Raw genomic sequence first — 12932 nt, 5'->3', positions numbered from 1 at the left:
TTCTGTCATCATTTATTCCCTCAAAACCTGCTGTGCGTGAGTCTTTCTTCGGTGGAACACAAAAGAAGATATTTGGAGAAATGTCTCAGTGGTTTTGTGTTCATACAATGGAAGTCAATGAGGTTCAGTGTTGTTTGATTATCAACCTTCTTCAAAATATCATCTTTTGTGTTCTGTAGAAGAAAGAAAATCGAACGGGTTTGGAAAGAAATGAGGATGTATAAATCATGAAAGAACTGTGATTTTGGGGTGAACTGTCCCTTTAAGCGTGTAGGACAGGTCAGATTTCTTTTCTTCCATTGGAACACATGAGATGCTCTTTGGAACATTCTCACATTCTGTTATTTAAAAAGGTGCGCTACACTAAATATAAAGACCTTTACAAATGTAAATGAATCAAATCAAATGAGAATGCTGTAATGAGAACATGTATACATGCACACAAACACACACAATTTGGGACTTTAAAAGAGGAATTTAGATTGTGCTTCAGTGCATTTTGTCATCAGTTGAAACTTCTCAAGCACCTTGTATCAACATCAGTAAACATTTTGCTTTGGTTCATTTTTAGATTGATGTAGAAACCTCTTCATTCTCACAGCTCAATTTTAATAACCACATTTTTAAGAGTGTCATTGTAAAGTCTTGGAATGGATTAATAAAAGCCCTGACGGATCACTTCTATTGTCCATGATCCTATGTGAATGATGGTTTTTATCCAGAGCTCATTCAGAAGAAGTGTGTTTTTCTTGCTTGTTCTGGTGTTGAGGAACTCTCTCTCTCTCTCTCTCTCTCTCTCTCTCTCTCTCTCTCTCTCTCTCTCTGTCGCTCATCCAACAGGTGACACACACACACCCGCTATAGTGAGACAATAATGAGTCAGTGCAGCTCATGTAACACTCAATACACAATGCGACACATTCTCTCTCCATCTCTGGACCACTCACATTCTCATAATACACAACACATCGGGTCCGTGATCATCACCTCTGCGCGTTTGAGCCGTTCGTGCAGTCAGATTTGTGTAGATGGACTGATAAATGACAGCACAGAGAGTAACCCGATGTCAGGCTCAACAGCCTCCTCATCATGACAGCACAGATGCTCAATGTGACTCGAAGGAGACGTTGATGGACTTGAGAAGTCAAAGCGGATGTGTGTCAGTAATCATCAGCTCACATCAATGAGTCGATCAATCAAACGCGCATTGGCGAGGATTGGCGCTGTTTGTTCAGCTCGATGTTTGCATGGGAAGAAACGCAACGTCTAAGCAAACAAACTAAAGCCGCATGCATTGCAGCATTTCACTGCAGAAGCATCATGTGTACACATTCTATGACTTGAAGACGCCAAACGCCCGCGCGCGCGCGCACACACACACACACACACACACACACACAGAGAGAGAAAGAGAGAGATATGGTGACTTACCTCATCCCATTTCATAAATCTACTGCCTCGCTTCAGACTCTCCGAGACGCACACCGGCTTGAGCTGAAGCGCATGAACGCCAGGCTGAGCACCAGCCATCCAGCTTCAACATTTACCCCCAAAACAGCTTGAAAAATCAGAGTTTCCCTCTTTCTTCTCCGAAAAGAAGCCAAAGCGGAGCGCACGGAACGACAGTCAAACAATTCTGGTGAATGGAGAGCCCTTTACGCGCAAGGCTGGTCATTTAGAAGCCATTGGAATACGAGCAGATGAAGTGCATCATCTCTCATTGGACTGAATGTCGCAGACCTGTGTCTCAGGAGTGATCGGAGCAAATGAACAGCAGAGGGAAACAGCAGCGATCATGAATGATGGAGAGAGACTGAGAGCGTCCTCCGCACACGTTGACTCATTTGCGCACTGAGTTCCAGCGCCTCCTAGCGCGAGCTCGCTCGCGCGCGTCCCTCCCCTGCTGGACACATGCGCGCACCTCTTAACATAAACATTTCATAACAGCGCAGCAAAAAGAAGCCTGGCAGCAAACACCTGTTTTTTTCTTCTGGTCATGTCAGTCCTACGGTTCAGAACTCAAACATATAATAGAACAGGAAAAACGAGATTAGGTTATCTTCATCCAAAACTGACTAAATATATAGGCAAGGCAGGTTTATTAATATAGCACATTTCGTACGCAATGGTTATTCAAAGTGCTTTCCATATAATGATTTAAAAGAATCATATAAAAAGAATCAGAACAATAAATACAAGGAATTTAAAAATGATTAAAAATTGATGTAGAGTGAATTAAAACAATTAAGGACAAAATGATTATACATGAAATAGAGTGCAGTCACTGTGTGTACAGAGTATATAATACATAGCGAAAATGTGTTCATTTTGGATCTCAGCTAACGTATTCAGTTATATCTACACTGACATAATAACCATACGTTAGTTATTAACACTCACTGTGAGCTTTATTAGTAGCTTATACCTGCAGTTTAAAATCTTCTCTCAATCTGATCAATGATGAGTCTCTAGCACAGGTCTGTACTTTCATACTCTCATGTGTTATGTAATGTTTCTGTGTAGTGCTCAGATATACAGATATGTAACATAATAACAAAATCTATACGCTGTGGGCCAGATGGAAGAACAGAGCTGAAAACGATACACTTCGAAAGTAACCTGTGCTGGACAAACGGCAGTGATCAGACACCACAAGCAGTGCTTGATAGAAGATAATAAACTGCTGGTATAAGCTCACCGTGAATGAAAAGACAGTCAAGCATGCACCACGTGAGTGCATCAACGCAACACCATACATGAATGAACACGTACAAAACAATGTAGTCCGTATACGGCCCGCAAAGGCATTTGTGTCTGATGGCACTAAATAAACGAGTGAATGTTGCGTTAGTGAGTGTTTAGCTGAGTGTATGTGCGTGTAGTTCCGCTTTAAGAGCCGCAGCTGCTGTTGTATTTCCTGCTTGTTTTGAATCATGAGTTCCGGACTCAATATGGCGGGACTGGGGAGCTTTGACGTGCAGAAATATCGCAGCATTTCCCGCTGGATCTTTGCTGTGTTCCTGCTGCATGTGTGTCGTGTGAACGCGCACGCTGACGGCGATCGTGTCGTGGTCGTGGCCGATGGCAACTGGACGCAGATTCTGGAGGGAGAGTGGTTGATTCAGTTGTACGTATGTCATCTATATGTGGTGAATGCTTGTGACGTGTACATCGCGCTCGGACAGCGTGTGATTTAACGACGCTTTGATGTCGCGCGCTTTAAGCTGCAACAATGTATCACTGACATGATCGTGAAATACAGTGCAACAATAACGCTCTGTACTGTACCGAAGTCCTGTATGTGACGCGCGCGCTGCGCCGCGCTGTATCAACGGAAGTGTGCGTCAAGATTCCACTGTTTCTTCAAGGTTTCGAATCTTTACAGATGATCGTGTTATTCAATCATAGGATTTATTATACAGATAGGATTTTGATGACCTATTCAGAAGATTATTGTGTGGGAGTGTGTGTGGTGTAGTGTGGTTAACGCCCACTGCATTCACTGACAGTTTGTGATGCATGTTTTCATGTGTGATTATACATGTGTTGGTGTTGCTTTATTACAGTTATGCTCCATGGTGCCCGGCGTGTCAGCATCTACAGACAGACTGGGAGAATCTTGGCAGAGAAAGTGAAAGTTTGGGTATAACAGTGGGCCGAGTCGACGTTACTCAGCAACCAGGTTTGATTATTACTGCTGATGTTTCTAATGTTGTTTTTATTTGCTTTAATGTTGCTGAAGGTTGAGTGTTATGACCGACATCTTGCATCACCACAGTGTGGGTCATTTAATGTGACGGTGACAGTATAAATATCTCATTGAAACATGCCCAGAGACCTCAGATTGTCTGGCTTGTTAAGAAAATGTGTGTTATTAAGTGATCAGATGTATGATTCTCATGAAGGTTGATGAGCAGAAAGAAGGAGGGGCCTTTGACCATCACAGGTGACCCGAGGACATTATTAACATTTTATAAGCGATAAAGAAACACGTGTGAAGTTGTTGTGTGCGTCCGTGCGTGCGTGTGTGTGTGTGTGTGTGTGTGTGCGCGTGTGTGGTTCTGTTAAAATGAATCCAAGATTGAAAATTCCTTCATAATTTCTATATAATTATTTGCAATCATCTCTTATATTCTTAAAAATGTATTTTACTCTTTAAATTTCTTTTAAATGTTGTCTTTAATATGTGTACTGGAAACGGTTGTGTCAAGAAAATTTGTCGGTTGTGATTTTGCGTTATTCCCCCTTATGTTGTTTGAAACTTGTAACACAAAAGAAGATATTTGAAAGATATTTTTTGTCTCGGTGTTTCCACTGTTGCCATGAGTCAATGTTTTTTTAAGGTTGTCATGTGTAATAAATGAATTCTATTACAGTGGGGCTTTAAAAGAAACAAGATATTTTGTTTACTGGTGCAAAACTCACTGCTGCAGTGCCAAGGCATTCCTGTGTGTGGTTGCTATGGTGTTCTGGATGGTTGCTAAGGTGTTATGGGCAATTGCTTACTGGCCCAAGTGAAAAGGGTGGACCCCCGAGCTCTGTGATGTCAGGTTTTAAAGTGTTTTCAAGGCTAGGACCTTTAAGACGACACCATGTGGAGTTTTTCTTTGGAACTTTTAGCTGCTGGGGTGAAAACTCCTCTTACTTTCAGACTTCCCTGTTGAAAAAACAGCATATTCTGGTTATGTAGGTTTTGAAGCATGGAGTTTGGGCTGGTTTAAGCTGGTCCTGAGCTGGTTTAAGATGACCATGCTTCCAAACATACCTAACCAGCATATGCTGTTGTTTCAACAGGGTTTACTCTCAGTTTACAGCCTTCTCATGCCGAGGGGCTGGTTTAGGATGTGCTGTGTGGATTTGGTGTGTCATCATCATATTTCTCTTGTGCTGTGCAGGTTTGAGTGGGAGGTTTCTGGTTACCACATTGCCCACTATCTTTCAGTAAGTCCTTCTTACTGAATCACCGTGTAGTTTCAAAAAGATGTCTTTCTTATGTAATGTGTATGATGCAGAGGAATTATATCTGTTGCGCATTACACATCTGCAGTGCGAAAGATGGAAATTTCCGGAGGTATGTTTCGTCACGGACCATCGAGGATCTTCAGGCATATGTTGTGGACAGAAAGTGGGCGTCAGTTGAACCTGTGCCAGGATGGAGGTCACCGTCTTCTCTGCTGTAAATATCATGTATTTGATTATAAATATTCATGCAGTCTGAGATAACTTCCTTAAATACTTATAATAAATAAAGATACATGTGTTGGCAGAAGGATTTATAAAAGCAGTGAAGAAAACATTCAGGTCATCCCAAAATCAAAAGAAAGAAATTATATTTTACTTGACAAACACAAGCCCACTGTGATGTGAAATATACATGTATATACTGTTTTATTTCAGTTGTTAAGTATAGATGGTTTCATCTTAACAACATAAACAAACGTTACTTTACGTTACGTTACTTTTGTGACCCCAACTGAACTTCCGGTACACCTTCACAAACAATAGAGCGCCTGTAGATTATTTCTGATAACAATCGAAAGAAACCCAGAAGAACAGTTCCTTGGCTAAACTCGTCTCTCCAATATTCTGAATTCAGACTGCGATACCAAGCTCAACCGCTAGATGTCAGTGTGTCACACGCTTTCTTTAAATGCCACCGAACTACAGGACACATTCAACGAATCGTTTATTTAATAAAATGAACATACAACAAAATTCAACAAATCGTTTATTCAATACAATTATTATGTAATAAATGAATATGAACATAAATGAAATAAAATACAAATAGTTATATTATTAGACACCAGCCAAACAGAAACTGGAAGTTAACTGGGGGTCAGGCGCACGCGCGTCCGATGAAATGGTCTATATAAGATCAACATCAGTTTAGGTTAAATATTGTACATAATGTTTTTCAGAATGTCAGGAACGGCTCGTCTGTTCCGCCTGTCAGTCTGGATCAGAGTAAGAAATATTTACTTATCATCTATATTGAATTTTCTATAGCTTTGGCCTAAATGTATACAGTAGGTGGTGTATAACCACGATAAATCCATGATCGGATTAAAGAAAAAACCTGACAAGTTTTTAAAATGCTCTTTTTCTCTGTTAAACACAGCAAATCCACACGTATCTGACCAACACTTTGGGGATTCCCTCGTGGGGTTCATACGTGATATTTGCCATCATCACACTCTTTATGGGTCTGATTCTGGGTCTGGTAAGTCAGGAAACATCATTTCTACACACGACTGTAGTATTCATCATTTTGTTCTGGAGGTACAGAGAGAGAAGTACTCTTGACTTGTGTACAGCGAGCTCTCGTGAAGCGGATCATGTAAAGCGACTCGTGATGATATGCAGCAGGAGCAGGATGAATTACATAATGCTTTTTGAAATAAAGAAGCTGCCACATTATACAACTGTGAGTTGTGTAACAGCGGCTCTTGTGAGGCTACAGTGGGCGATTCTCACATACAGTAAAAGTGAAATCAAACTTTTCAAAGTGAACTTAGACCAGCTTACAGTTTCAAATCACAACTGATACGCTCTCCATATTCTTCATGAACATGTCCTCAGTAACTGTTAATGAAAGTCAGTGAGTTCAGCTGTGACACGTCAGAGGAGATCTGCTCCTCCCGGCCGAGTCTGGCCATTTATTTCTCATTGGAGTTTGGGTTCCTCGCCACAGGGCCGCGTTGGATTGCTCACGGGGACAGCGCTGATATTAGATATGATTTATTTTATTGATCTTGCTTGTTGTATAAACACCATGCGCTGTGCTGTGTTTTTCTGTTTTTCTCCTGTAAAGCTGCTTTGGAACAATGCACGTTGTGAAAAGCGCTATATAAATCAAATCGAATTGAATTGAACTAATGTTCTATATCTGTGTTAGATACTGGTACTGATCGCTGACTGCATTTGGCCATCCAGACCAAAGCACAAAGAAGACAAAACCGGTAAGACACACCTTAACAGAAACAGATGAACACTGACACACTGAAGTCATGAAACATAAGATGTTCTAAATCTCACATAACACGACCAGCCAAACCCCCAGGACACGATGTTATAGAAGATTCCCACTCGCTGAAAAAATCTCTTCAAGTCTTAAAGGAGCTGTAATGCCTCACGTGAAATGCTGATGCCACCCAACAGATATCGTTGAACTACCTTCTGCACAACTCGAGATATTTAGAGTTCTTTATTCTTACTCAATGATCATAAGTAAAGAATTTGAGTATTTAATTTGCACACATTTTTTGTCTTAAAGAGTTTTTAAGGTCCTGCTTTGGTTTATGGAGTGTCCACAACAAGTTTACGCACATACACGGTGTAAAAACACTTTCATGTTCTACTAACAGGCCGTTATTATAACCTCACTTCTCGACTGACTCTCAAATGATTCGTTCGGCGATTCATCTGTCCAATCCCCTCCTTTCTGTCAGCCTACTCTGATCTGATTGGTCAGTTGGTCTAGTCTGCTGTGATTGGTCTACTGCGTGCAGGCGGGCATCACACCGAGTGACGCAAATCTGACCCGGAACTGAAATTCGAACGACAGACGAGTCGACTCGTTGGCGTGATTCAGAGTCGACTCTGACATTCCCTAAATGACATTCACACACGGCAACATCACACACCGCATGACATGTCATTTTAAGGACACTGTAATATTTACTCTTTAAATAAAATATATAAATGAATACATTTACTCAAGAATCAAAGCAACTTAAGAAAAATACTCAAGTTTACAGAAGGTGACATAAGGTAAAAATAAATAAACGTATAACTTTATTTTGTCTTACCCCATTGGCAAATTCGCATTATTTAAATACAAGCCTAAACTTATATTTTGATAATTATATTTGTTTTTCCTTAATAAAACCAAGTCATCCCCAAGTCATCTTGCTTGTCAAGTATGTATCCTGAATCCTTATTTAAGACTTTTTATATATTTGCACTCTACATCAAGAAATATACAGTATGTTCACAAGAGAAGCATGACGTGTATCGTTATAAAGTGGGATTTACTGACTGACCCAAGCTTTAATAAGTTGTGTTTTCGATCTTTGCGTCTTTGCAGTTGTGGTTGTGAGGGAGGAGGCGTCAGAGGAGGAAGCGGAGGAGAAGCGCACATCTGATAATGAAAGTGAGAGAGTGTCTGGTGAAGAATCCACTGAAGATGAGGCTCTTTCATCAGACACAGCACACAGTGGCAGCGGCCGCTCTCCACCAGAGGGGGCAGCAGAGAGCTCGGTGAGAAAACGCAAACCGCAGGGTTCACACCCTTCAGAGGAGACATAATGACCGCTCTTTACACCAAAAACAAAGAAGAGATGTCCATATCTACAGGATAAGCAAGGCGATGCCAGCTTTTCCTGCAGAACACGGTTTGTCCATTTGATGCTTTCACTGCGATCCAGTTAGTTTTACTGTGTGTTGCTTACATTTATTGCCAGAGGTCTGGTGCCAAACCTTCATGTGATGATTTTATATTTTGTATAAACGCGGAATATGTCGTTCTGCAAATGAACGTCGTCTTGAGGTGCCATCCCGAAAAGGTAAAAAATGTCTCTGACGTACCTTCTCTGGATGGGTTCCACATCTGTGTAATGATCTGCCCGCTGCTACAAGATCAGCAGGTTCTATGGCCATCTTTAAGATTCGTCTGAAAACACATCTCTTCCGTCAGCACCTGACCCATCAGTTCTGACTTCATCTCTTTTCTGCTCTTTCATCCATAAAACCCCTTCGCTCTGTATACTGTAATGGGCTATATGAGACCAGGTTTACTGCACTTGTGCTTTTTGTTGTCCTCATGTTGTTCCATTGTTTCCCTCATCTGTAAGTCGCTTTGGATAAAAGCGTAAATGTAATCGGGATGAATTTGCGCATCTTTTGAAAGCATGTTTACAGTGTGAATCTCACGAAACATCCGGCTCACATCATTTACAGTTTGTTTTGTGCTGCCTTTAATTTATACAAATGTTTTAATATAAAGAATACTGTATTACAGTAGTTTAGTAGTTTTTATACTATAACAGAAGAAAACGCATTACCCAGAACCAGTAAAACTCAAAATGGAGGTGCCTAATTTTCATAATACTGCCAAAAGAATTGTCTTAACACAAAATTCAACTTGCTTGATTTCTCTGTAGATGTTAGGGTTCTTGGCATGTTTTGTGAGATTCGTCCGACGTTCCTTCCACGTTGTTCTGTATTTGGTGTCAATGATTGTTTTTACTGTATGTTTGACATTCCTGTCGTACGACTCAATTCCTGCGTTTGTAATCCAGCGTTCAGAGAACGTTCTTACCGTATCTGCTGTCACGATGCATAATGAATATTAAACTGTATGTACAGTGTATTACAGAACAAGTGTTTTACATGTGAGCTCTCAGGACAAGCGTTTCTCAACAGTTTCATCAATTATTCCTGTGAATGCAAATTGATTTTATAATTTGCACAACACAACTTTGATGGCGTCTTCAGTATTGAAGTGAATGCACTCTTCTGCCTTTCATTTTTGATACTACTGACAGACTGTTGAAACTGTGTGTAGCAGATAAATGTTTGCCTGATGAACATTGTGTAGATATGAAGCGGCACAGAAACACACCAGCACAATCCTTCTCAGTTTCTGTGTTTGTTCTCATCTACATTCTGAATCTGTACCAAAACACCTATTGCCAATAATCTCAGTGTATTGTATGACGGGGAATTTTAGATTGCAAATTGTCTAAGTTTTATTGCTGGTTGTTTGTTGTTCATTAAACAGTTTTACTTGAAACTACAGTACGTGTTTTAAATACAGGACAAAGATACAGATGTTAACGCAGTAATAAAACACAAACAATGAACAAATCTAAAACTGGGATGCTCTGATATAGTTTTTGTGACTACAAACAGCCAATTCTTTTATATTTGTAATGGTTAATGACCAGTATCATTCAGTTTAATCTTTTATGTAAACTCACTGTCACCTTACCAATCAGACCAGTGTTGATATATATATAAAAATGCATAAAGCACAAAATGAACATTCAAACTCAACACTGTAAAAAATTGTTCTGTAAAATAACGATTAAAATGCTGGCAGCAGAGACGGCAGTAATTTACTGTAATTTTACGTTATTCATGCTGTGAAATTATTTTACAGTATATTGCTGTAAAAACGAAATACAGTGCATTGCTGTTTATCCCATATTTAACAGTTAAATACTGGCAGCAGAGACGCCAGTAATTTACTGTAATTTTACGTTATTCATGCTGTGAAATTATTTTACAGTATATTGCTGTAAAAACGAAATACAGTGCATTGCTGTTTTTCCGTATTTAACGGTAAAATTCTGGCAGCAGAGACGCCAGTAATTTACCGTAATTTTACGTTATTCATGCTGTGAAATTATTTTACGGTATATTGCTGTAAGAATTAACGACAGTACATAGCTGTTTTTAACTTCATCTTTATTGCACAATATTGTCCTTTGGGCTAACATGTCTGCTTAACATAAAATATCTATAATAAAAAAATATTAATAAAATTATAAGCAAATGTTTTAGAAAGGACATAAACAACTTTTTTTATTTAAGAGCAGCAACACAAAAAAAGAATGACTCAAGTACCAAGCAACCAAGTCAAGTTTTTCAGTAGCAAAACAAATAATTGAAACTTACAAATAAAAACAATGGCAATAAAACAGGTTAAATAACAGAGGCTACCCCCTTTAAATTTTACATATTTAAAACATGAGTGTACATTTATTAAGAGTCTTATGAGATACTGAAAGTGCTGGCATTCAAAAATGTAATTAGGAACTAACCATCTGTTGCACATGACCATAACGTTGGTTGCTTATTTTTCTCCCTGATGTATTCCATGGAACACTGTAAAACAGCAGAAAACAAAAAATCCTCAAATTAAATTTAATCAACATTTAGATAAGCGTTGACACTAAACACTAAATATGCAGCGATATACATGAGACGAGAATAAATGGCTAATTTTCCATGTGACCAATATCAGTATTATATAGAGCCCTTTTGGGGACATGGTGGTGGGAAAAAAGTGAGAGGGAAGAGAAAAATATTTTTTAAAGCTTTTGCGTTATCTCGCAAAACTTTTGGGTTCACGCGAGAAACATTGCGTTCTCTCACAAACATATTTGCGTTCCACCACCATGTCTAATCATTACGCAAGTGATGCTAAATCAATCTGTATTTGCTAAACACTCAAACTATCAGTTTGCTTTCCTTTCAAAGCCACATTTAAACGGAAAATCATCGCAATTTCAAACATTACGTTTAGTGGTGATTTGCAGCTACTGTTATTAGCATTAGCCATAGACTGTTTAAGATTACTAACGTTAGCCAGTTTGCAATAACCGGTTTTGAAAGTTCAGAGATGACAAAACAAGCCGATAAAACTTGGGGTCTGTAAAATGCAAGTAAATATGAACATTTGGGTTATATCTCGGAGATGACCAGCCCTTTTTAAATCGCGTAAGTTACTTACTAACTACAGCTTGTTAAGCAGCAATTTCAAACATTACTTGATAATACTTCCTTTCTGAACCACATACTCTCGATAAAAGTAAAAAAAAATGCTTTATTTACCGTGTAATTTGAACGTACAAATGCAGGTTGGTGCAGATGAAGCGCTACGGATGGTCCGTCCTCGCGTGGGTCCTCTTCGGGCACAAAAGTCTGACATTTGTGGGAATTTCCCACTGGGAAAACTCTACCTGGCCAAAAGTACCTGACTGAAAATGATTCGGGACGCTAAAGAATTGTGAACTTACTGAACTGACGAAACAATCACGAACTTTCACAAAACTAATTCTCATGCTCCAGAAAAATACTGCATTGTACTGTTATTTACCCTCTGATATTTTCCTATGCTTAAAGGATATGCAAAAATATTCAGTTGACATGAACTGTTCTTTAATTTAGAAACAAATGTAAAAAATAGGATTTGTGGTAACTTTCACGATTTTGTATGGTTTTTTTTCAAGTCCACAACACTGTAAACCCCAACTGAAGCAACATAAAATTGCATGTTTTAACCATGTGAATTATAATTTAAACCTAAACAGTGTGATAGAAGTCAAAGTAAAAAATTGAACAAAATACATATTTATTGTAGGACTGAGTAATACAATAAGTAAATAGAAAAAAACATATTTTTTGCAGTATTTCAGTCTGTGTACCACATGTGTAGCCTATATATAGGCCCTATATGTCTGATTGTGCCTGTTGGGTTTCTGCGTATACTTGATGGCTGATTTGATCATATTTATGCTTGTGCTTGGTAATCAAGGGATCAATGTTTGTGAAATGCCAATTGTGTGTAATGAGCTGGAGTGCAAACAAGTCTGCCATTGTATAATTTTTAAGACTGCATGTCCACTGGGATGGACATTAAATAAATAAAATCCTGTGTTGTACAACTCTAAAATATCTTTAGATTTTTATGAGAAACATAACATAATCAAATAAAATATAACAGGGGCAAGACAATGAGGTTACCATTAACTTGGTAAACAATCTGTGAGGTATTATTAAAATGATAGAAACATGCAGTTTTATTGGTCAAAATATTGCCCAGGATGCATTGTTTTTACAGTATATTACTGTTTTAACAAAAAACTGTATGTTACTGTCAGAATTTGGCTGTTTTTTTAACAGCAAGTTTTTACAGTGAATAGTTAACATTCGCTCGTTCCTACAATAGTTTTAATATAATAGTTTAAAGTTTTATTAGCAAGTGGCTTTTGTAGTTGCTGTGGTGTTGTTAGCATCTGCTTACAGACCCAAATGTAAAGAGCTCACACAGATATGTCTGCGAGTCACTCTTCAGCATCAGCCTTAAGAGGTTTAGCAAATGAAATGTTTGATTTGAAAGTCTGAGAGCGCTAGTTATATTT

At 38.8% G+C, this 12932-nt stretch overlaps 2 protein-coding genes across 3 annotated transcripts in view; one reads left to right on the top strand and one right to left on the bottom strand.

Annotated features, from left to right (window-relative positions):
* Positions 1–1841, bottom strand: part of LOC130560164 (1-phosphatidylinositol 4,5-bisphosphate phosphodiesterase beta-1) — a 38052-nt gene extending 36211 nt beyond the window's left edge. Inside the window, exon 1 of one of the 2 annotated variants that reach the window (XR_008963661.1) lies at positions 1432–1841. Coding sequence is in view for 1 of the 2 variants with exons in the window: in XM_057343736.1 (XP_057199719.1) it covers positions 1432–1530 (99 nt within the window). In the remaining variant the exon portion in view is untranslated. The remainder of the gene's footprint in view (positions 1–1431) is intronic. The other variant, XM_057343736.1, reaches the window with a different exon arrangement.
* Positions 1842–2049: 208 nt separating this feature from the next.
* Positions 2050–9796, top strand: tmx4 (thioredoxin-related transmembrane protein 4). Its single transcript, XM_057343744.1, has 8 exons — positions 2050–3127; positions 3567–3682; positions 4896–4941; positions 5048–5176; positions 5922–5967; positions 6122–6223; positions 6899–6962; positions 8090–9796. The coding sequence occupies exons 1-8, from the start codon at positions 2934–2936 to the stop codon at positions 8308–8310; spliced, it is 918 nt and encodes a 305-aa protein (XP_057199727.1). The 5' UTR covers positions 2050–2933; the 3' UTR covers positions 8311–9796.
* Positions 9797–12932: the final 3136 nt, after the last annotated feature.

Source organism: Triplophysa rosa, linkage group LG10, assembly GCF_024868665.1.
Source record: "Triplophysa rosa linkage group LG10, Trosa_1v2, whole genome shotgun sequence".
Lineage (NCBI taxonomy): Eukaryota > Metazoa > Chordata > Actinopteri > Cypriniformes > Nemacheilidae > Triplophysa > Triplophysa rosa.
The sequence above is the reverse complement of the archived record's forward strand: the minus strand, read 5'-3'. Positions and strand labels throughout refer to the sequence as shown.